The sequence below is a fragment of the Rhinoderma darwinii genome, chromosome 1 (genome assembly GCF_050947455.1).
Source record: "Rhinoderma darwinii isolate aRhiDar2 chromosome 1, aRhiDar2.hap1, whole genome shotgun sequence".
In the NCBI taxonomy this organism is placed as follows: Eukaryota; Metazoa; Chordata; class Amphibia; order Anura; family Rhinodermatidae; genus Rhinoderma; species Rhinoderma darwinii.
Window position 1 is genome coordinate 237,922,346 of NC_134687.1, and position 25,949 is coordinate 237,948,294.

The 25,949-nt window shown below is 45.4% G+C and overlaps 1 protein-coding gene across 1 annotated transcript in view; it reads left to right on the forward strand.

Moving 5' to 3' along the window:
* The window catches only part of TMPRSS9 (transmembrane serine protease 9), a 217,765-nt gene that overhangs the window by 142,156 nt on the left and 49,660 nt on the right, over positions 1–25,949 (forward strand). Inside the window, exons 4-5 of the mRNA XM_075862948.1 lie at positions 16,287–16,354; positions 21,966–22,138. Of these exons, the coding sequence (XP_075719063.1) occupies positions 16,287–16,354; positions 21,966–22,138 (241 nt within the window). The remainder of the gene's footprint in view (positions 1–16,286; positions 16,355–21,965; positions 22,139–25,949) is intronic.

Consider the following 25,949-nt stretch of genomic DNA (forward strand, 5'->3'; position numbering starts at 1 on the left):
AAGAGCAAAGAGTTACACATCTGGCATATCGCTGCAAAAATGCACAGTATGCATGATTCACACAAACTAGTGGAAACTCGGACGTGAAAAACTGTTGTTTTTTACATCCAAGTCGCACCCGTGCGAGACCCATTTTCACAGATCCCTCATAAACTTGAGTCGGACTAAAATAGGACATGTCCTATTTTTCCACTGGCTCTTCACACAGTCCGTTGAAATAACAGCCGTGTGAATGGCCCCATTGAAATAAATGCGTCCATGTGACGTCCGTTAAAAAAAAAACGTTCGTCTGAATAAGTCCTTACATGATATGACAGCTGTAGTATATTCAGCAATTAGCTGATAAGTCATGGGCAACTCCAGGTCATATAGATAATTTTTTTTCTTTCCCTTCTTCAACGTGCACCTGGGCAAGGGTTGTTGCAGGGGTTTTTATGTTGTTTTCGATTTGTTCAAATTGTATTCACTGAATTGTATTATAAGAGACATAATAAAGCCTTTAAAAAATAAAAATCAATAAATATACATAATAGGGCAGATTTAGGCTATGTTCACACGGGGTATTTTGCAGGAGGAATATCTGCCTCAAAATTCAGTTTGGAAGTTTGAGGCAGATATTCCTCACCTTGCACGACCATTGAGCGCCGCGGGCATAAAACAGCGCGAAATACGCTCTCTCTGCCTCCCATTGAAGTCAATGGGAGGTCAGAGGCGGAAGCGCCCGAAGATAGGGCATGTCGCTTCTTTTTCCCGCGAGGCAGTTTTACTGCTCGCGGGAAAAAGACGCCGACGCCTCCCATTGAAATCAATGGGAGGCGTTTTCGGGCCGTTTTTGCCGAGTTTTGCGACGCGGTTTCCGCGTCAAAAAACTCGGCAAAATACCCCGTGTGAACATAGCCTTAGGGTGAGTTCACACAGAGTTTTTTGCAGGAGGAAAATCTGCCTCAAAATTCCGTTTGGAATTTAGAGGCAGATTTTCCTCTGCCTGCACGCCGATTTTCGCAGCGTTTTATGCCCGCGGCCATTGAGTGCCGCGGGCATAAAACGCCGCAAAATACGCTTTCTCTGCCTCCCATTGATGTCAATGGGAGGTCAGAGGCATAAACGCCTGAAGATAGGGCATGTCCCTTCTTCTTCCCGTGAGCCGGTTTTTCCGCTCGCAGGAAAAAAATGCCTCCGTCTCCCTCTGAAATCAATGGGAGGAATTTTCGGCCATTTTTTGGCGCGTTTTGCGGGGCGGTTTCCGCGTCAAAAAACTTGTCAAAAAAACTCTGTGTGAACACCCCCTTAGGATTCAGAATGCCCCAGAATTCTGACCACATTTATTAAAGGGTAACTAAATGTTCAACAAACTTCTGACATGTCATAGTGACATGTCAGAAATTTTGATCGTTGGGTGTCTGAGCACTGAGACTCCCACTAATCGCTGAGATGAAAGCGGCAGAAGCGCTTGTGTGAGCGCTGAGCCGCTGTGTTTCTGTTTGGCTTTTCTCGGAAAGCTGATGTAGTGGTGTACCAATTGCTCGGCTTTACGAGAAAAGCCGAACAGAAAACAAGCGGCTCAGCGCACACACGAGTGCTTCTACCGCTTTGTTTTAGCGATCGGTGGGGAAAACCCCCAGCGATCAAAAGTTCTGACATGTCACTATGACATGTCAGAAATTTGTTGAACGTTTAGTTACCCTTCAACTGTGTTAGACATTTTTTTCTAAATGCTCAACAAGGGGGAGGGGTGACTTGGTAAGGAAAAAGGGTGTCAAAAGTGGGGCACCAAAAAATTTACCAACATTTTGGCATGAGACATGGGAGTGATCTAAGCCAACTAATAGGTGTTATAAGGGAAAGAAACTGTCACGACGTGGGGTGTGGACTCACTGGACCATACCGCGTAGCGAGATAGCAGCTGGCCAAACAGGTACAATGCAATGTCTATAGTTCAGAAAAGGGTACCTGAGGCAAAGTAGACAGTAGCAGTAGATTCAGGCTAAGATGAGGCTCCGACAATAGACAGACACCCGGTGAGGTGCGACACAATAGATGCAGCGGAGGGCACAACACGACTCCAACTCTTGAAGGCACAGAGGCACCATAGCACCGGATACAGGGTACATACAGCAGGAACGGGTAACACTGGTAACTGGAAAACATTAGGAGACCATTTGCAAAGACAAACTAAAGGTAACACAACAATGATAAGGCAAGGATCGAGAGGGCAAAGCAGCTTTTATAGTCCAGAAGCATTCTGGGCTAATTGCAGTATTCTGCAACTGTGCGCGTACTGGCCCTTTAAGGCCGTGCACGCGCGCGCCCTGCGGAAGACAGTGACCGGACCAGGAAGTGAGTGCCGGCGTCTCTCAGGATGGAGATGCCGCCAGGAGCTCACTCGTCCATGGCCGCAGCCATCAGAGGGTAAGTCAGGACGACGGTCCACGGCCATAGACGTTACAGTATCCCCCCTCTTACTCTCTTCTTGGGGCCAGAGCGGAAGAGAAATTTCTTCACGAGGACAGGAGCATTGATGTTCTCCTCTGGCTCCCAAGACCCCTCCTCTGGACCAAATCCCCTCCAATCCACCAAATAAAACGTCCTTCCTCCTACTCTCTTGGTGGCCAGTATCACCCTCACCTCGAATGTCCCTGATGAGCCGCCAAGAGCCACTGCAGAACTCGGAGTCCTGGAGTAGCGGTTCAGGACCACAAGCTTCAGCAGGGAGACATGGAAGGAGTTTGGGATCTTGAGGGTGGAAGGGTGGAAGGCAGCCGAAGCTTGCATGAGACAGGATTTATCTGCAGCAGAATCTCGAAGGCTCCGAGGAACCTGGGGGCAAACTTGCAAGATGGCACCTTGAGCCGGATATTCTTGGAAGACAACCAGACCTTAGTACCTGGAAGAAACTGGGGAGGTTCTCGTCTTCTAGTGTCTGCTTTTTTCTTCATGCGGTCGACCGCCAGCAGAATAGAAGATCGGGTCTGCTGCCATATCTACAGAAAGTCCCTGAAGGTAGAGTCAGCTGCAGGCACCTGGGACATAGTGGAAACAGGAAGAGGTATTCGTGGATGTTGGCCGTAGACAATGAAGAACGGGCTAGAGGTGGTGGACTCACTAGTATGGTTGTTATAAGAGAACTCAGCCCAAGGAAGCAGCTGTACCCAGTCATCATGCTGCCTGGAGATAAAGTTTAAGATTAACCCTCTCGACTTGACCATTGGACTAGGGATGGTAGACTGAGGAGGTCCAACTTTACACCGAGGAGACCGCAGAGTGCAATCCAGAACTTAGAGGTGAACTGGACCCCTCGATCCAAGACATTCGTTTTGAGGCCCTGATCGGAGATGATATAGCCCAGGAAGGGTAGAGACTTTCTCTCGAACACGCACTTCTCCAGCTTGGCATATAGGTGATTCTCCCTTAATCGAAGCAAAACATGGCGAACATGTCTCTGATGAGTTACTGGATATGGGGAAATAATCAAAATGTCATCGAGATACACCACAACACAGACATAGAGGAGATCACGGAAAATATCATTGACGAATTCTTGAAAAACCGTGGGGGCGTTACACAGACCAAAGGGCATAACCAGGTATTCGTAGTGCCCATCACGTGTATTAAATGCCGTCTTCCACTCGTCACACTGACGAATCCGGATTAGATGGTAGGCTCCCCGCAGGTCTAGTTTGGGAAAAAAAATTGCCCTTCGTAAAACAGTTCAGAGATTAAAAGCAATGGGTATTTGTTCTTTACCGTGATCTGGTTGAGACCCCGGTAGTTAATGCAGGGTCAGAGGGATCCGTCTTTCTTTTTCACAAAGAAAAACCCGACCCCGGCCAGGGATGAGGATTTGCGTATGAAGCCCCTCTCTAGATTCTCCTTAATATAGGCAGACATTGACTGGGTTTCAGGTAAGGAGAGAGGGTATACTCTACCGCGAGGAGGGGACGAATCAGGAACCAAGTCAATAGGACAATCATACACTCGATGTGGTGGCAACGTCTCTGCCTCCTTCTTGTCGAAGACATCCGAGAACTGAGAGTAGCAAGAGGGCAACCCTGCCAATGACTGATGCGGAGGAGGCAGCGGTTGACGCACTTGGGACCCCACTGGAGAACCTCTCCGGAGTTCCAATCCAGGACTGGGGCGTGTAGACGGAGCCACGGCAAACCCAGCAGCACGGGGTTGACGGCCTTGGGTAGGACAAACAGGGAGATGAGCTCAGAAGGAAGTGCTCCCACTTGAAGCCTCAGAGGTTTGGTTACAGACAATATTGGGTCGGGCAGCGGCAGTCCATCTACTGAGGCAACAATCAACGGCTTCTCCAGAAGGGTAATGGGCAAGTCAAGAAGATCCACAAGGTCTGTGCGTATAAAATTGGCTGCAGAGCCAGAGTCCAGATAGGCAGAGATCAGATGGGGCCTCTCGCCAGCGACAATAGTCACAGGAATGGACAGCGTGGAGGAGAGTTCTCTGTCAACTGCTGTGTCACCCAGGGTTGTCTCTCCAACCAATCCTGGGCGTTGGAGTTTTTTGGCTTCTGGGGACACAGACGCACTACATGGCCAGCGAGGCCGCAATATAGACAGAGTCCAGAAGTGTGCCTGCGCTGTTTCTCCTGGACAGATAGTTTAAGCCGATCTACTTGCATTGGAACCTCGGGTGGAGCAGCAGATGAGGACAAGAGAGGTTGCTGGAAGTTGGGAGCCAACCTAGGAAGCCTTCTCTCCTGACGAACCTCTTGGGATCTTTCTCTGAGCCTCCTGTACACCCGGGTGGCAAGTAAAATTGGGTCGTCCAGGGTAGGTGGTAGATCAAGAGCAGCTAGTTCATCTTTGATCTCGGATGACAGACCATGCCAAAAGGAAGCTACTAATGCCTCATTGTTCCACGACAGCTCTCCTGGTAGGGTCCGGAACTGAATGGTGTACTCGCCCACGGAGTTGTCCTCCTGGCGAAGGTTCAGTATAGAAGTAGCTGCCGACAAGACTTGTCCTGGCTCCTCGAACACAGTGCGGAATAACCGCATGAACCCCTGGAAGTCCCGGGTCTCGGGTCCCTGTCGTTCCCAGATTGGGTTCGCCCACGCCAGGGCCTTGCCGGCAAGTAATGAAATAATGAAGGCGATCCTGGCGCCGTCTGAGGGAAATGCTCTGGCGTGCAGGGTGAAGTGGATATGACACTGGTTGAGAAATCCCCTGCACGCGCTTGCGTCTCTGTAGAAACAAAGTGGTAGTGGCAGCGAGAACTTAGGGTCAGAACCGGTGCTGCCAGGAGGTGTAGCAGGAGGATCAGTCGGAGAAGCCGGAACAGGAGCAGAAAAGGAAGCAGCTAGCGCCCCTAGCTGTAGTGCCATGGAGTCTACTGCCACAAGAAGTTGATCCTGTCGTGTTCGCAGGTCCGCCTGCATGGCTTGGGAGGGTGACAGGCCCTTGAATTGACCAGCGGGGTCCATGGCCTGAGCATACTGTTAAGGCGCGGGGTGGGGACCCACTGGGCAGTACCACGTAGCGGGATAGCAGCTGGCCAAACAGGTACAATGCAATGTCTATAGCTCAGAAAGGGTACCTGAGGCAATGTAGACAGTAGCAGTAGATTCAGGCTAAGATGAGGCTCCGACAGTAGACAGACAAACAGCGGGGTGCTACACAATAGATGCAGCGGAGGGCACAACACGACTCCAACTCTTGAAGGCACAGAGGCACGGTAGCACAGGACACAGGGTACAGGCAGCAGGAACGGGTAACACTGGGAACTGGAAAACAATAGGAGACCATTTGCAAAAGACAAACTTAAGGTAACATAACAACACTCAGGCAGAGATCGAGAGGGCAGAGCCCCTTTTATAGTCCCAAAGCATTCTGGGCTAATTGCAGTATTCTGCAATTGTGCGCGTACTGGCCCTTTAAGGCCGTGCGCGCCCCCTGCGGGAGACAGTGTCCAGACCAGGAAGTGAGTGCCGGCATCTCTCAGGAGGGAGATGCCGCTGGGAACTCACTCGTCCATGGCTGCGGCCGTCAGAGGGTAAGTCATGACGACCATGGACGTTACAGTAGCATCATGCTGTGGGGGTGTTTTTCAGCAGCTGGTAAAGGGCGAATGGTCAGGGTTGATGAAAAGATGAATGGAGCTAAGTACAGAGATATTCTTTTTTTCTTTATCAAAGATTTTTATTTTGAAAATATAACAATACAAACATTTCACGGTTTGTGCAAAAAAAAAAAGTATAAATTTGCACGCAGTGCAATACATTTTAGTGAAACATCATAGTGTAACAACAGTATTCATATATATATATATATATATATATATATATATACACGTAGAAGAACAACAGTAGGAGGTAGCCTCCCACCTATCAGAATTGAATGATAAGAGAGATATAGCAATAACAGTATCATGTTCGCATTAAATTTGTGCAATAGTCAGGGAGACCGCCCCCTCAGTAAAGTGAGAACTTTACTGTAAAGTAAGAGCACTTTTTAAGTATATGAACATACAACACATAACATCAGACAACAAAGGGAAAACACATACATACAAAGCGCCTCAGGTAAGTACTAAGATTCATTCAGAACCTGCCATCCAACCAGAGAGGTAGATCAGCACCTTCCCGGAATCCAGTCCATACCATCCAAGTTTGGACGAAGATCCCCGATTTGCCCCTATCAACGGACAGCAACTCCTCCATTCTCATGATCCCGTTCACCTCCGTTACCCATTCCGCCAGGGATGGTACAGTATGTGATTTCCAGTGACGAGGTATCACCGTTCTCGCTGCGGTCAAGAAATGTCTAAAGATCCCCCTTTTGAGGTGTGGGAGTGATCCAGGAACCATAGAAAGCAAGCCTATGGAAGCCGAGGTTGGAACCTCAGTATGGAAAAGCTTGTTGCCTAAATCAAAAATCTTCCCCCAGAAGGGACGTAGCATGGGACAATCCCACCAAATATGCAACATAGTTCCAGGAGCCCCCCCACACCTCCAACAATCAGCAGACACATCGGGGAATATCCTGTGTAGCAAGGTCGGACAACGGTACCACCTGGTTAGTATTTTGTAATTCTTTTCCTGTGCAAAACAAGACATCGGTAACTTATGAGCTAACAGGAAAGCGGTACCCCACTCTTCCTCAGAGTGTCTAACCCCCATTTCCTCGTCCCATGCGGCAGTAAAAGATAATTGAGAGGAAGAAAATTTCGGCAGAAGGATCCCATGCAGGTGAGACAACACGTGAGAAGGAGCTGTGGGCAAGGACAAGTAGAGTTCCAAAGGAGTCTTAACCTGTAGTAAGACCATACAATCACGTATGGAAGAAAGATAGGACCGCAATTGCAAATAGGACCACCAGGTTGACCTCCTCCCCGGGCAGGCAGCAGATACAACCGTCATTGGCAACATGGCACCGTCTGGAGTAAGGGTCTCCGATAAACATCCACCATTTCCTCTCTCCCAACAGAGGAATGTATCAACACCCTCCGCCGGAGGGAAAGAAGGATTATCAAATAGAGGAGTCAAGGGACCCTGGCGATGAACAAGGCACGGAGTACCCAAGATCCGTTCCCAAACCATGAGAAACTGACGTGTGAGGAAAGGTAGAGGGAGAGATTGTCTCTGAAGGACTGACAGCCACGGCAGAGAGGATAATGCCAGAGGAGACATAGCCTTTTCAATGCGCACCCATTGCTTACCTGACTCCGAACGGAACCAATCCACTACTCTCATAATTATCGCTGCTTGATGGTATCGTTTGAAGTCTGGGAGACCCGCGCCCCCATCTACTTTTGGCCGGCTAAGGACAGCATACCGGATACGAGGCTTAGCGGAGCCCCACACAAACTTAGTTTTGGCCCTATGTAAAACCTGGAAAAAACTGGATGGTACTGCAATAGGGACGGTCTGGAAGAGATATAAAAATTTGGGCAAGACATCCATTTTGACCGCATTGATACGTCCAAACCACGACATGCGGTTTCCGCCGTATTCCGCCAATTCCTTCATGGTACGCTGTAGGATGGGCGTATAATTCAGAGCATACAAATCTGACTGTTGCGTAGGGACATGTACCCCTAGATATTTTAAAGATTTGGGTTGCCACCTGAACGGAAAAACCTGAGCGAGATGGGCAGCCAGAGGTTGATCCAAAGAGATATTCAAGGCCTCCGATTTGGAGTAGTTGACTTTAAAATTACTTAGATGGCCAAAGCGCTCAAACTCCTCCGTCAGAGATGGCAAAGAGATCATGGGAGTTGTTATATATACCAGGAGGTCGTCCGCGTATAACGCCAATTTATGATGCTGTGAGCCAATGCGTATACCGTTAACATCAGGGTTATTCCGCAGCGCCACGGCCAGGTGTTCCATGACCAGAACATACAAAAGAGGCGAAAGTGGGCACCCCTGTCTCGTGCCATTACCAATAGACAGAGGATCAGATAATAGTCCGTTGACACGAACTCGAGCTGTAGGCCTTTGGTACAAGGCCATTATTCTATCCACTGTAGTGGTGCCAAGGCCAACCTGTGTCAGGACACTGCGGAGGAACACCCAGTGCACTCTATCAAAAGCCTTTTCGGCATCTATCGAGAGTAAACACATTGGTATCTTATGGGATTGGCAATATGACGTCAAGAGGAGGGTTTTGTTGGTGTTATCCCGCGCTTCCCGACCACATACAAACCCCACCTGATCATCCACGATCAAGTCAGGTAGTAACGGCGATAACCGAGAGGCAAGTAGCTTCGCGAAAAGCTTCACATCTACATTAATTAACGATATGGGCCTGAAGTTTGCGCATACCGTTGGGTCCTTGCCTGGTTTAGGTAGAAGAGTTATATGAGCCTCGAGGGATTGAGGCGCAAAGGGACATGAGGAGGACACCGAAAAACTTTAGTCAGAAAAGGAGCCAATTGATCTTTAAATGCCTTATAAAATTTGTTATTAAACCCATCGGGCCCCGGGCTTTTGCCCAAGGGCGACTCTCCAATAGCCCGCTCCACTTCGGTTTCCAAAAAATCCTCCTCAAGCCACCCCCTGCTCCAAGGTCGGCAACGCAGTATCCTGAACATAGCGGTTGATTTTATCCCGTAACGATTCTGCCTGCATATCATGAAATTGGCCTTTGATATTATATAGCGCCGAGTCATAGTGTTTAAAGCAGTCAGTAATACCAACCGGGTCATGAACCTCAACGCCCGAGGGAGATGAAACTTTAGGGATATATGACGCTTGTGTACGGGGATGCAGTATCCGTGCCAGAGACCTACCGCATTTATCTGCATATTCGTATGAGTGCTTGCGCATCCGATCCCTGAATCGAGCATGCGACTGATCTATCAAAGAACGCAAGGATTCTCTCGCTGTAGTGAACTCTGTGAGGATGGAACCCTTTTATGACAGGATTCCAGATCACGTATCTGAATCAAGAGACGTGCAATAGCAAACCCCTTTTCGCGCTTCAATCGTGCCCCATTTTGTATCAGTACCCCTCGAATGACACACTTCAGTGCCTCCCACTGGAGTGGCAAGGGAGTAGCTTCATGTTCATGAACCTCAAAGAAACCGGTAATTGAATCTTTAATGGCCGCCACGCATACTGCATCCCGCAACAAGTTGTCATTAAGTTTCCAGGATTGGAAATTAGGTAATGAATTAGGAAATGTAAGGGTCAGAAACACAGGTGCATGTTCCGACCAAATCATAGGGCCCACGTCAGAGGTAGGGTGCCAGGTAAGCAAGTGGTGGCTAATCAAAAAAGCGTCTATCCTATTGTACATGTTATGCAGTGGGGAGAAATAAGTGTATTCTCTTACCTGAGGGTGTAGAATCCTCCACACGTCAATCAACTGCATGGAATGCATCACATTTTTCAGTGCCCCCAAATGCGACTTAGGAACCACAGACCTGCCCGAAGAGGTGTCAAGTCTGGAATCAAAAGTCAGATTAAAATCACCTCCAACAATTAGAACGCCCTCAGTGAACTCTTCCAGTTTCCTTAAATACAATCGGCCTACTCGTGCCTGGTCCCTATTGGGGAGGTACATATTGACCAGTGTAAAGATCTTATTACGTATGGATAGCTTGAGAAAAACATATCGACCATCCGGGTCAACCAGAACATCAAGAATTTTATGTGAGAGTGACTTATGAATACATATACTGGCACCCTTGGACTTAGATTCCGGGTTGGTACTGTGGAACCAGGCCGGAAAATATAGATTCGTGAACTGTGGCGTATGGCCCGTCTGAAAATGAGTTTCTTGCAGGAACAAGATATGTACCCGCTCTTTATGCATGTTGTATAAAATTTGTGAGCGTTTTTCTGGGACATTAAGCCCCCTAGCATTAAAGGTACAAGTCTTCAATTGTGCCATTGCCACCTCTCACTAAAGGAGCTCGTAGAGCAATGTACTAAGTAGAGGCGCGACGAACAACAACAAGACAAACAAGGAAGGGAGAGACAACAACAAAGACAAACAGACACGTGAAATAATCACCCACCCCTTGAGCTACTCAAGGAGAAACAATCAAGAGTACACCGGATATAACCAGTGAGTCCCTAAGAGGAGAAGTGTCAGGACAAGGACTAGCCAGTGCCCCGCACCCCCCAACCCAGTGCAAATATCACACATCTTAGAACCAACACATGAATGGAAAGAACATTAAGGCAATTAGCTCAATATCACGAGAAAGTGAAATAATGGCCGACATTTGGTCAGGATCAAACCAGAGATACCAACATAACAATACATTACCGGAAATCTATACAGTTAACGCATGAATGCACAGGCATGTAATTAGTAATAACGTAGATAATCACATAACATACATGGTGCAGTAGTACTGGCAACTGAAGAACATTAATTAATCCCGGGTAACTGATCAATCTGAACACCTGCAGCCCCTACCTAGGGCGGAAGTACCGGCATAACTGGGCATTATATGACACACATCAGATCTTCGCCTCCCAAGATATAACCAGTAACAAATGAACTTAAGGCCTAGGCCTACTGCTGGCTGACAAAGAAACCTCCATACGAAATCACAGCGGATCAGCACGTCGCCCACCATGACGACCCATAGGAGAAGCGGGAGAACGACCACGCCGGCGCGGCCTTGAGCGCTGTGATGGTAGAGGGGCATACGGCCAATCAGGCAGGGAAACTCTCGGCACCTGGAGGGCAGCACAGAAGTCCGGAACATCCCCTGGGTCTCGAACACTCAGCAATGTCCCATCTCTGCGGACCTGTAGCTGGAAGGGGTGACCCCAGGAATAGGAGATCTCATGCTCTCTCAGCACATCCAGTAAGGGACGAAGCACTCAGCGTTTGTCCAGGGTCATCTTGGACAAATCGGATAACAACTGGATCTTGACCCCTTGTAATAAGACTTCTCCTTTGTCTCGGGCCTTCCTCATGATCTGCTCCTTCAGAGAGAAAAAATGGACACGGCATAGCACATCTCTAGGCCTATCAGGATCCGGGTTACGAGGGCCGAGAGTCCTGTGAGCCCTATCAAGCTCCAATGGATCGTCAGCAGGGCGCCCCAGCAGGGAGTTAAACAAAGACTGTAGGACGGGTATGAGTTGCCCCGAAGATATATCCTCAGGAATGCCCCGGAGCCGAATGTTGTTACTGCGATTCCGATTCTCATGATCTTCAGCCAAGTTAAATAGAGCATGAATCTGCTGGGAGTGCTGATCCAGCCGTTCTGCATGAGAGACTTGCTGCTGTGCAACAGAGAAAACATCGCCTTCTATGCGCTGAACTTGATCGGATAATTGAGAGACATTAGTCGTAAGAGCCTGTATCTCAGATTTATATGTCATCTCAAGACGATTCACATAACGCTCCATGTCCTGTTTAGTGGGCAATGAGGCGAGCTGTTGTCTCAGGCCCTGTAAATCATCTCCCATGCTGGCAGAGCCATTAATGTGGGGGGAGGAATGAAGATCCAGATCCCGAGGAGAAGCAGGCATTGATGCAGACCCCAGCATGCCAGAGGATGAGGAAAGAGAGGCCCGGGCGCCATGACTGACACCACGTGGTGAGCAGGACGGTGCAGGGAGCGCCATGGCAGTTCCAGAAGGGTCCATCTCTACCCCCGCCAGCAGGGAAGGAAACGAACCCTGGGAGCCAGAGACCGGAGAGGGGGTACTGTCGGTACCTGATGCTGCAGCGGCAACTCCCGAAGAAGACTCCTCTGCAAGCGGGAATCCTGGTCCAGTTCGTCTCCCCTCCAACAGCGCCATCTTGGGAGACGGCCCAGCAGCAGCGTCGGTGAGAAATCGCTGAATGGAGCCGGCTGAAGACATCTGCCTCGTACAGTATGGAGTCCCCGAGGTTGCCTTAGATTTCCTGACCATTAGGTAGGTTCAAGTGTGTCTTATAATATGCTTATGAGCGGGTTATGGAAGTGCAGGAACGGAGCTCTCAAGCAGCACGTCTGGTCAGCGCCATGTCCAAGCCACGCCCCTACAGAGATATTCTTAATAAAAACCTGATCCAGAGTGATCTGGATCTAAGACTTTGCGAAGGTTCACCTTCCAACAAGACAATGACCCTAAGCATCTCTGGAGAGACCTGAAAATCGCTGTCCACCGACTGTTCCCATCCAACCTGACAGGCTTTAAAGGATCTGCAGAGAAGAATGGCAGAAAAATTCACAAATCGAGGTGGGCAAACCTTGTGGCATCGTACCCAAGAAGACTGGAGGCTGTTATCACTGCCAAAGATGCTTCAACTAAGTAATATAGCAAAGGGTCTGAATACTTTTGTCAATGCAATATTTTAGTTTTTCCTTTACAATAAATTAGCAAAGATTACTAACATTCTGTTTTCACTTTCTCATTATGGGGTATTTAGTGCAGAATGATGAGGAAACTTGAATTTATTTTTATTTTAGCACAAGGCCTCAACATAGCAAAATGTGAAAAATGTGAAAGGGCCTAAAGATGTTCCGAATACATTGTATTTGGGAGAGATGCCTTCTCTCACTCAGGAAGGTCTCGGGGTAGGAGAAATGACCACTGATTATTCCATATATGACCTAAGTCTGTTTCCCACTTTTGTCTGAGAGAGGATGATTTAGGACACATTCAGACGTGGCGGAATTGCTGTCGAATTCCGCTGCGGACAGTCCGCAGTGGACATCCCTTGCAGACAGTTTGTCCATTGGTTTCCACACCTTTTTAGTTATCTTCGTGCAGACGTTGCGGAAAACTCCGCTGCAGACCATAAGCTGCGGTGCAGAATTTTCAGTCCGCAGCATGCACTGTCTGTTGCGGAGAAGAAGCGGAATTTCACTGCGTATTTCAGCTTTTGCGATGCAAAAACTGAAATCTGTGGCAAGTCCGCTGTGTTTTCTGCAACGTCTGAATTACCTGTCAAATATGCAAATGTTGGTGCAGATTCGTTGCGTAATTGCCCCAAATCTGCACCAACATCTGAACGTGCCCTTATGAGAACTGCACATAGTAAGTTCTTATAAATACAGGAAATCAATCCCAAAGCATTACCCCGGAAGGCCAGAATATCTAGCACCTGATCTGCATGTTCATGACCTAATTCTAAGCTCCATAGGCATGCTGGTTTTTCAAGTATTGTATTGCTAGAAAATTTTATGCGAGAGATCGTAGTCAGCTTGTATTTGTTTGTAGGTCTTGAGAGTCACCTAATATTAGATGATTAATTTATTAACACCTATATAAGAAATCCCACATGAACCATTTCTAGCGAAAAATAGACAATATTTTATTGAGGGACAAAACAGTTAAAAAGCAAGTTCATTGGCAGGAACATTACCCATGAAAAAAGGATCCCCACATAGGTCGGGTCCCACAGCCTCATATAGTAAAGTGCAACTAGTGCGTGCAGAAACTGGAACATAAATAATAACGTCAAATATGGATAGAAAACCATCCAAGGAGAAAATAGTATAATGATGAAAAACCAGACAGCAGGGAATGCAATTTAAGGAGGCATACAGACCAGAACTATGGGGTGGTGGGGCGGGTGACTGGTGATGGCGGCCATCTTCTTTGTGGTCCAGTGCGTTCCACGGGTATGCATGCACGCACCGGCAGTGTGCTCATGTCTGGTATGTCCGGGGCGGCTGACTGTGCTCCCACTCGCCCACCCCTCCCTCATTGAGGGACGGGCTAGTGTGATTACGGTTAGCTGCACCTGCGTTATGTTCTGCTGAGCAAACTCACAGATCCACACCCTTAGGCCTCATGCACACGACCGTAGTGGTGTGCATGGCCGTGACTTTCAGCTCGGATGGCCGCGGAGTGTCACCCACGGGCCGCCCGCAAATCGCGGGCCGTGCACATGGCCGGGTGCATTCATTTCTATGAGCCTGGACCGCAAAACACGGCCATAATAAGACATGTCCATTCTTTTTGTGGTCCAGCCTCCTAGGCAATGCATGGACAGTGGAAACCACGGTCGTGTGCATGGGCCCATTGAAATGAATGGGGCCGCAATTCACCCACAGATTTGCGGGTGAATTGCGGACGCAAAAATACGTTTGTGTGCATGGGACCTTATGCTTCCATACTGTGATACTTAGGAGGAATGTGCCAATGGGTTTATATCGTGTAGGGCTTTGAAGGTAATTTACTGCTTATGTTACCAGCTGTATGTTTTAGCCATTCATTGGTGGGTTGTGCTTTATATACCCATACATTTGTGCAATTTGTTATAGCCCCCGGAAGAAGCTACATGCGAAACACGTGTTGGGGTTGATCCCCCCATAGTTCTGGTCTGTATGCCTCCTTAAATCGTATTCCCTGCTGTCTGGTTTTTCATCATTATACTATTTTCTCCTTGGATGGTTTTCTATCCATGTTTGACGTTATTATTTATGTACCAATTTCTGCACGCACTATTTGCACTTTATTATATGAGGCTGTGGGGCCCGACCTATGTGGGGATCCTTTTTTCATGGCTAATGTTCCTGCCAATGTACTTGTTTTTAACTATTTTGTCTCTCAATAAAACATTGCCTACTTTTCGCTAGAAATGGTTCATGTGTGATTTATAATATATGTGTTCATATTCCTATGTCACACAGTTCACTTAGGTTGCTATATGCATGTATTAGCCCAACTATTTCAGTAGGTGTTATATGATAAATTTATTTGGTAACCCTAAGGCCTCATGCACACGACCGTAACTGTGCACAGTCCGTGATTACGGCACGACCGGTCCGAGAAGTGCCATCACAGACCGTGCACATACAAGAGTTCATTCAGTTTAATGAGCCTGAACCGCAAATGCGGCCTGTAAAATTACATGTCCTATTTTTTTTTTTTTGCAGTCTGGGCTTCGGGCAATGCACGGACCATGGTCGTGTGCATTAGTCCATAGAATATAATGTGCCCTATACTATCCGCAATTGCAGCTCTGCAATAGCGGATAGTATGCGAGCGCAATTGCGCGGTCATGTGCATGGGGCCTAAGCAGTTGCCAATGTTCAAAACCTGATAGGGGAAAGAACTTAGGTAGGTTATGATTACCCCAAATCCAGTAGTCCCTCGCAACTGCTTTAGTTTAACCCACACCTTATGTATAACGATGATAGTCGGAAACCTAGAAGCAGATACAATATTATGGAAAGGCGCAGACGCTGCTACTCATAGAAGTCTGTGTAGAGGGGAGGTGGGAGCAGAGTCACACGCAGACGAGCTGCTGCTTCTGGTAAGAGTTATATCTCACCCCAGTGCTGGATTCCCAGCTACTCTGCTTATTACTGCTGTATAATGTCCTCCATGCTGCTGCAGCATATAATGGCCAGAAATAGTGTTATTCATCATGTACACACATATGACAGCTTATTCTGAAAATCTCCTGAAAAGTTATATTTGTTTTAAGGCACAAAATAGGCTGGTCGATAAGGGTTTAAATGGTCTACTATACTAACATTACAGATCCGTAGGTTCTCCATGTGCCCCTATGTTGCCTCAATGAGGCTTCTAGGGGAGAATACCTCCATAATACAACATGTATTGTTGCATGCTATGGTGTTTGCCTTGCAGTTTCTCAAAGAAGCCGTAGAAAAAAAAACTTATTTGTGCCTCTGTCTAAATTTGAGGCACATGAAAACATAGAATAGGCTCATAGCAGGCTATGGATATAATATTATGGATCCAAACAACACAGATTTGCAATATTACCATGTGCATGAGTTCTAAGTCAAATACTGCTAAGGTTTATGGTTGGTATCAGTTCTGCGTTAATTTGGTTAATTTTTAATGTACATAATAAAATTTGCATATTTTGCAATTTTCACTTAGTTGAAATCCAGTTTCAAGGATACTGTTCTAGAAGATAGTTATACTGGATTAACAGTTTTACATTACAGGTAAGTCAATTAATTTTTCTCAGATTTTTTTTCACTGAGCAATTCCCTATAACATCCACATGTATTAGGGTATGTTCACACGCTTAACAAAAAACGTCTGAAAATACGGAGCTGTCTTCAACGGAAGCGTTTTTCGCGATGTTTTTTACGGACGTTATTGGAGCTGTTTTCAATAGAGTCTATGAAAAACGACTCCAAAAATGTCCCAAGAAGTGTCCTGCACTTCTTTTGACGAGCCGTCATTTTACACGCCGTCTTTTGACAGCGACGCGTAAAATTACACCTCGTGGGAACAGAACATCGTAAAACCAATTGAAAGCAATGGGCAGATGTTTGTAGGCGTAATTGAGCAGTTTTTTCAGGCGTAATTCGAGGTGTAAGACGCCCGAATTACGTCTGAAAATAGGCCGTGTGAACATACCCTTATTGTAACAAGCATACTATACGATACCAAAACTAATTTTGAAAAGGTCTGACGTCCTTAACTTTCACCAATCTCTATTCTCTTCTTAACCTATCTGCTCTTCCACATCAACATCTTGTTGCCTTGAACTGCTAAAGCTGACTGTATATTAGGGATTTCAGATGGCCGTCTATCGAACTTGTTGTTCATGGTAGGTCTGCAGTTCTGAACAACGCCATAGGTTAAAATGACAAATCGACGATCAATCTCTTCCTTGATCTGTGGCCTGGCCAGAGCTTCTTTTGATGGGATGCAGATCTTTCATTGAGCATGAACGATTTTAAAAGACTGCACCCGACAGCGACCGAAAAAATCAAACAGCAGATTAACTTTTCTAAAGCTATCCGTCTTTGGTCGGTGCAAGTTCGTGTCATAAAAAGCATCCGACAGTCGGCAGAAAATGGTCAAAATCAGCTGACCAAAATCTCTAGTGTATTACCTTGTTATACAACTTTAAGGCTGGATTCACACGAGCACATTACGTCCGTAATGGACGGAACGTATTTCGGCCGCAAGTCCCGGACTGAATACAGTGCAGGGAGCCGGGCTCCTAGCATCATAGTTATGTACGACATTAGGAGTCCCTGCCTCTCCGTGGAACTACTGTCCTGTACTGAAAACATGATTACAGTACGGGACAGTTGTCCCGCAGCGAGGCAGGGATTCCTAGTATCGTACATAACTATGATGCTAGGAGCCCGGCTCCCTGCAGTGTGTTCGGTCCGGGACTTGCGGCCGAAATACGTTCCGTCCATTACGGACGTAATGTGCTCGTGTGAATCCAGCCTGAGGCTACATTCACACGAACGAGTCCATTTTGCGCGTATAAAAAATGCGGGGTTTTTCTTGCTTTGCAGTTCCGTGTGGCATCCGTGTACGGTGCGCATCTGCATGTTTTACGCGCGTATGTCATGCGTTTTTTACGTCACCAAGAAAAACTGAAGGAGGTGTTTTCTTTCCCTCATTATTTCCTTAGCAACTGGTGTGTGAAAAACACGGACAGCACACAGATGTCATCCGAACTCAGTGCAGGGAGCTGGGCTCCTAGCATCATAGTTATGTACGATGCTAGGAGTCCCTGCCTCTCTGCAGGACAACTGTCCCGTACTGTAATCATGTTTTCAGTACAGGACAGTAGTTCCACGGAGAGGCAGGGACTCCTAGCGTCGTACATAACTATGATGCTAGGAGCCCGGCTCCCTGCACTGAGTTCGGTCCGGGACTTCCGGCCGAAATACGTCCGTCCATTACGGACGTTAATGTGGTCGTGTGAACCCAGCCTAAGGCTACATTCACACGAACGAGTCCATTTTGCGCGTATAAAAAATGCGGGGTTTTTCTTGCTTTGCAGTTCCGTGTGGCATCCGTGTACGGTGCGCATCTGCATGTTTTACGCGCGTATGTCATGCGTTTTTTACGTCACCAAGAAAAACTGAAGGAGGTGTTTTCTTTCCCTCATTATTTCCTTAGCAACTGGTGTGTGAAAAACACGGACAGCACACAGATGTCATCCGAACTCAGTGCAGGGAGCCGGGCTCCTAGCATCATAGTTATGTACGATGCTAGGAGTCCCTGCCTCTCTGCAGGACAACTGTCCCGTACTGTAATCATGTTTTCAGTACAGGACAGTAGTTCCACGGAGAGGCAGGGACTCCTAGCGTCGTACATAACTATGATGCTAGGAGCCCGGCTCCCTGCAGTGTGTTCGGTCCGGGACTTCCGGCCGAAATACTCCGTCCATTACGGACGTTAATGTGGTCGTGTGAACCCAGCCTAAGGCTACATTCACACGAACGAGTCAATTTTGCGCGTATAAAAAATGCGGGGTTTTTCTTGCTTTGCAGTTCCGTGTGGCATCCGTGTACGGTGCACATCTGCATGTTTTACGCGCGTATGTCATGCGTTTTTTACGTCACCAAGAAAAACTGAAGGAGGTGTTTTCTTTCCCTCATTATTTCCTTAGCAACTAGTGTGTGAAAAACACGGACAGCACACAGATGTCATCCGTGTGCTGTCCGTTTTTTTCACGCACCCATTGACTTTAATGGGCTGTGAGGTGCGCAACAACGCACCAAAATAGGACATGCAGTGAGTTTCACAAAACGGAAACACGCTGCGTGAAAAACACTGCATGTCTGAATAATCCCATTGAACTTTATAGGTCCGTGTGGTGTCCGTGAATAAAACGGACAGCACACGGACGTTAAATACGCTCTTCTGAATCAGGCCTTAGGCTTCATTCACACGGGCGTATAAGATTCACGCATCAGTGTGCTTTGTGATGGGTGTGCGTTATTCACGCACTCGCAAAGAACAGCATTTTTTTAAAATTATTATTTTCAATTGAACTGATGAGCAAATCACGCACCGCACACACAAGTGCATCCATGTGCGGTGCGTGGTTTTCACGCACCCATTGCCTTCAAAAACTGAAGGAGGTGTTTTTCTTTTTCTCATTATTTCTTTAGCAATTGTTGCGTGAATCACGGACAGCACACGGTCAATGGGTGCGTGATGCGCAAAAAACGCACAAGTATAGGACATGCAGTGGATTTCACGCAGCGGACACACGCTGCGTGAAAAACACTGAATGTCTGAATGGCCCCATTGAATTGCATAGGTCCGTGTGAAGTCCGTTGTTTTAACGCGCGTAACACAGACGTGAAATACGCTCGTGTGAATAAGGCCTAAGGCCTTACCTTACCTCCTCCCAGGTTAACGTCTTATGTGCTAGGCATGCTAATGTTTCCTTATGCCTTGACCGCTTGTACATCTCTAAACTATATTGTATGTATCCAATTCTCTTTTATTACACAATGTAATGCCTGTTTCTATTTCTTGTACCATGACATAGTGAAACATATACAATATTTTTGTAAGTTTTATCCCCATTTATTGAGATTAACTACATAAAGGGTATATTCACAGTTGACAGATTCGTGGTTGAATATTGGGGAAGTCGCAGAAATTTCTGTAACAAATCTGTCACATGTGAACTTACCCTAAGGGTATGTGCACACGATAACTGCATTTACGTCTGAAATTACGGAGCTGTTTTCAGGAGAAAACAGCTCCTGAATTTCAGACGTAAATGCATGTACTCGCGTTTTGCGGGGCGTCCATTACGGACGTAATTTGGAGCTGTTCTTCATTGGAGTCAATGAAAAACAGCTCCAATTACGTCCCAAGAAGTGACCTGCACTTCTTTGACGAGGCTGTTATTTTACGCGCCGTCTTTTGACAGCGACGTGTAAAATTACAGGTCGTCGGCACAGTACATCGGCAAACCCATTGAAATGAATGGGCAGATGTTTGCCGACGTATTGGAGGCTTGTTTTCAGACGTATTTCGAGCCGTAAAACGCCTCCAGTACGTCTGAAAATAGGTCGTGTGAACCCAGCCTAACAGTTAAAATTCTGAATGTTGGTCCTCAGCATCCGACCACAAATTGTCACTTTCTCACCATTTCTTATTAATGTGTTGTGAATGGCAGTTTATAGTCAGATTCTGAGATAATTTTGAACATTTTGCAGTGCAGGTAAATTCCATTCGCAGACTACAGACTTCCTTTTACGGCAAATATTTTTCTGTTAATATACTAGTTGTTTTTTGTTCATCTAGCTAACCGTATGATTTTCATCCTAAATTAATAGAGATGGTGGAAAAATTTGGAGGAGTTATGCAGCATTGATAATATATATTGTATATTTAACAATCAGCCATTACATTAAAACCAATGACAGGTGAAGTGAATAACATTGATTATCTCGCTACAATGGTGAAAAACGGCCGACAATAAGCCGTGTGTACATACCCTTACAGTATTGTCGAATGGCAGTGGCCTCTTTTAGCAGCATAACGTGCCCTGCCACATGGCAAAAATTATTCAGGAATGATTTGGGGACCATGACAAATCGTTCAAGGTGTTGAGTTGGCCTCCAAATTTCTCAGATCTCAATACAATCAAGCATCTGTGGGATGTTTTGGAAAAACAAATTCGATTAATAAAGGCCTTCACCTCGCAACTTACGGGACTTAAAGAGGCTCTGTTACCACATTATAAATGCCCTATCTTGTACATAATGTGATCGGCACTGTAATTAATGTAGGTAACAGCAGTGGTTTTTATTTAGAAAAACGATCATTTTTGACGGAGTTATGACCTATTTTAGCTTTATGCTAATGAGTTTCTTAATGGACAACTGGGCGTGTTTTACTTTTTGACCAAGTGGGCGTTGTGGAAAGAAGTGTATGACGCTGACCAATCAGTGACCAATCAGCGTCATACACTTCTCCCCATTCATTTACACAGCAGATAGCGTTCTTACTAGATCACTATGTGCAGCCACATACACACACACTAACGTTACTTTAGTGTCCTGACAGTGAATATACATTACCTCCAGCCAGGACGGAATGTGTATTCAGAATCCTGACACTTCTGTAGTGTTTGTTTGAGATTTATAGCAAGGCAAGCGTAATCTCGCGAGATTACTATGTAACCTGTCATTTAAAACGAGATTACGTTTGCCTTGCTGTAAATCTCACACAGACACTACAGAAGTGTCAGGATTCTGAATAGACATCACGTCCTGGCTGGAGGTGATGTATATTCACTGTCAGGACACTTGAGTAACGTTATAGTGTGTTTATGTGGCTGCACATAGTGATGTAATAAGAATGCTATCTGCTGTGTAAATGAATGGAGAGAAGTGTTTGACGCTGATTGGTCACTGATTGGTCAGCATCTTCTACACTTCTCTCCACAACGCCCAGTTGGTCAAAAAGTAAAACACGGCCAGTTGTCCATTAAGAAACTCATTAGCATAAAGCTAAAATAGGTCGTAACTCCGTCAAAAATTATAAAAACCACTGCTGTAATCTACATTACAGCGCCGATCACATTATGTACAAGATAGGCCACTTATAATGTGGTGACAGGGCCTCTTTAAAGGATTTGCTTCTAACGTCTTGAAGGGTCAGAGCTGTGTTGGCAGAGAGTTGGCGACCTACATAATATTAGACAAGTGGTTTTAAATGTTATGGCTGAACAGTGGATATATAATTTTCAAAAAGAAGGTTGAATAAATACTGTATATTGTAATACAAAAATAAACTGTTTCTATGTTGTTCTGGATGTGCTCGCAGCGGAGGGAATTCAAGCATCATTTCCCATCTCAAGATGCAGTTTATGTCTTCAGTCTACACTGACGATCAAGAGCAAATTGAAGACATTCTCAGACAAGGCCTGACATCCTCATTGAGTGATCAGCCCATCCCAGTGTACACTTATGGGAATATCTCCTCTGCAGTACTTGCTGGTAAGTACCTTGGAGAATACCTGGCCGAGTTGCCCATAGCAACCAATCAGAGCTCAGTTTTCATTTCTTAAACTTTTTTTGGAAAAAGCTGTACTATGATAAATGTCTACTTTTTCTGAATACTAATCTTTGCTTTGCTTCATTGTTTACTTCCAAGGAATAAAAACCTGTCATAGTCATGGGATTATTACACAGCTGTTTGGCTCGTTACAGTAAATTTTTTGGAGCTCTGACACCTGTGTGATCATCACATGACCTGGGCAGGTTTGTATCAACTGGAAGGAAACAATGAAGGTTCCATTGAATAATAGCAAGCAGAGCTCTTGAAAGAAATTCATACAGAAAGTGTATTGAAAAATTGTATAACTTTCATTATACAAAGATATATGCTGAGACTATAAATACCCCTATAATCATACCAGACTATTAAAGTGGGGGGTGGGGGACAACAATTTTTCTAATTTTTTTTTTTGTTTTATTATTAGATTTGATGTTCGTAGATAATTCTGTAGCTACCTACTATATATATATATATATATATATATATATATATATATATATATATATATATATATATATATATATTCATGTAGCATTATAAAATAAATGTTTCCATCGAACAGCTTTCATTAATAGGCTCAGTGCAGAACTAGAATGGAAGGAGCAGGAGTAGAAAAGATGTTGAATGCCTGCCAACTTTGTACTGTAATCTGAGCAATGGCAGAGGGGAGCAGGTCCTTTTTACAGATGCCAAGAACGATTGAAGTAAATGAAAAAATATAAAAAATAAAAAAAAACTAAGAAAAAATTACAGCGAGATGATTAAAGAGCTGCACGCATGTGCAATTTTGAAGGGAGAACAATAACTCTTTTTCTAGGAACAGAAAGCGGTGTACATGAAGTCTCAAGACTGAGCATAAACCTGAGTATACCTTACCTTAACCGGTGGGTATATTGTCACCAGTTCTATAAAAAGGCAGCTTCTTCTCATGTGACTCTGAGGTCACAAATCATTGCGTACTTTTATACGCTGAACCTAGGACATTGTATTGGATACAATAAAACCTATTGACAACATACCAAAAATAACTCAAAAGTAATATAATAATAATCATTTATGAGTATGCTGGCTAACAAAGGCTCTAAAATACAAAAAGGCAGTAAGAAGACACTAGGTTAAATTACAGATACCTATTCATCAAGGAAATAACATGTACTGATGGTGCCCCATAGCAAAACTAGTGATGTCACAGCACAGGGATAATGCACACAGTGATATCAACACAAGTGAAGTTACAGCACAGAAATAATAGAAACGATGATGTCACTAGACAATTATAATGCACTCCGTAATGTCACAGTACAGGGAGGTGCATTCAAAAATGTCACCATACACACAGTGACATCACATGACAGAAAGGCAAATAATGATATTACCCTGCAGTTATAATTCACACAATGATGTCTCATTACAGTTTTAATTAATTAAGTGATTACAAAGCGCAGAAATTATGTAAAACGTGATGTCACAGCAGAGAGATAATGCCCACAGCAGGGGAGTACAAAAAGCAAGAATAGGACTCCACAGCAAAACTTGGAATGGGGCCCTATTAAATAATAACATATTACCATATTTGTTGGACAAGCTTAAGATGATGTACGCTTTTGTGACACAATTCTCTGTTTTACAAAAATTGCAGCAAAAAACGTGATATAACCACACCATATGAATAGACAATTGGTGTTAACACTTTAAGGAGGCATCCAATTCTGTCCCTAAGGGTCCTTTTTACATCGGCCAATATTGGCTGTAAAAAGGAGCGCCGGTCAACGAGACAGCTTGTTGATCGGCGCTCCTTTCACAAGGAGATAGTATGGGGACGAGCGCTCGTTACTCCGATCGCTCGTCCTCATACATTTCTATTATGTCAGCAGCACGTCTCCCCGTTTACACAGATAGATGAGCTGCCGACAACGATAATATTTATTGCTCTATAAATGACACGATCAGCCGATGAACGAGCGTTGTAACCGTAAAGTTTGGTGGAGGAGCATAATACTATGGGATTGTTTTTCAGGGATTGGCCAAGGCCCCTTAGTTCCAGTGAAAGGAAATATTAATGCTTCAACATACCAAGACATTTTGGACAATTCTATGCTTCCAACTTTGTGGGAACATTTTGGGGAAGGCGCTTTACTGTTCCAGCATGACTGTGCCCCAGTGCACACAGCAAGGTCCATAAAGACATGGTTGGGGGAATTTGGTGTGGAAGAAGTTGACTGACCTGACCTCAACTCCATAGAACACCTTTGGGATGAACTGGAGCGGAAATTGTGAGCCAGGCCCTCTCCTTCAAGATCAGTGTCTGACCTCACAAATGCTCTTCTGCATGAATGGCCAAAAATTCCCACAGACACACTTCAAAATCTTGTAGAAAGCCTTCCCAGAAGAGTGGAAACTATTTTAGCCACAAAGGGAGGACCTACTCCATATTAACCCCTTCCCAATGTATGACCTATACTTACGCCATAGCTGGGTAGGGAAAGTATGGAGCGGGCTTATGGGCTGAGCCTGCTCCATACAATGCGGGTGTCGACTGTGTGTTACAGCCGATACTTCCCTGTAAGTGCTTATTCAGACGACCGGGATATACGTCCGTGCAAAATCACGCGCATCGCAAGGACCTATATTAGTCTACGGGGCCGTGCAGACATGTGCGTGATTTTTACTCAGCGTGAGTCCGCTGAAAAAAAGTCACGACATGTCCGTTCTTTGGCCGTTTTTCGCGCATCTCGCACCCATTGAAGTCAATGGGTGCGTGAAAACCACGCATGTCACACGGAAGCACTTCCGTGCAAAGAGCGTGATTCGCGCAACAGCTGTCAAAAGGATGAATGAAAACAGAAAAGCACCACGTGCAAACATCCAAACGGAGTGTCATAATGATGGTGGCTGCGCGAAAAGCACGCAGCCGCGAATCATATGCTGATGCCACACGGAGCTGTTAAGTACTTTTTGCGCAGGCAAAATGGCGCATTTTTTGCGTGTGCAAAACGCACACGGTCGTGTGAATCCAGCCTAAGTCCTTAGATGCTGCTGTCAATAGCGGCCGCAGTATCTAAATCTAAAGCGTTGGAAAGAGGGGACGACCTCTTCTGACAGCCTATTAACCCCCCCATGCAATAAAAAGTGATCAAAAACGTGCATGTATCCTAAAATGGTACCATCAAAAACTATAGCTTGTCCCACAAAAAATAAGCCTTCACAGCGCACAATAGACGGAAACATAAAAAAGTTATGACTCTTAGAATTTGGCGACACAAGAAATTTTATTTTTTACACCTACTTTTTCCTTGTAAAAGTAGTAAAATATAAAAAAAACGATATAAATTTGGTATCACAGTAATTGACCCACAGAAGAAAGTTACCATGTCATTTTAATTTCACAGTGAACACCGTAAAAACAAAGAGCAAAAAAAATGGAGGAATCGCTGTTTTTTTTTTTTCATTTTCCACCCCACAAATATTTTTTTTCCCATTTCCTAGTACATTATATGGTACAATAAATGGTGCCATGAAAAACTAAAACTCATCCCGCAAAAATCAAGCCTTCATAGGGCTATATCGACAGAAAAATAAAAAAAGGTTTGGCTTTTGGATGGTGGGTCACTGCAGATCTATTTAAAAACAGTTTTGTTCAAATCTCATCCACTCTGCTGCTACTGTATTACGCTGTGGATTTTCGACAATGAAATCCGCAGTGTTTACACTACGTGTGGACATACCCTAAGGCCTTCTTCACACGGTACA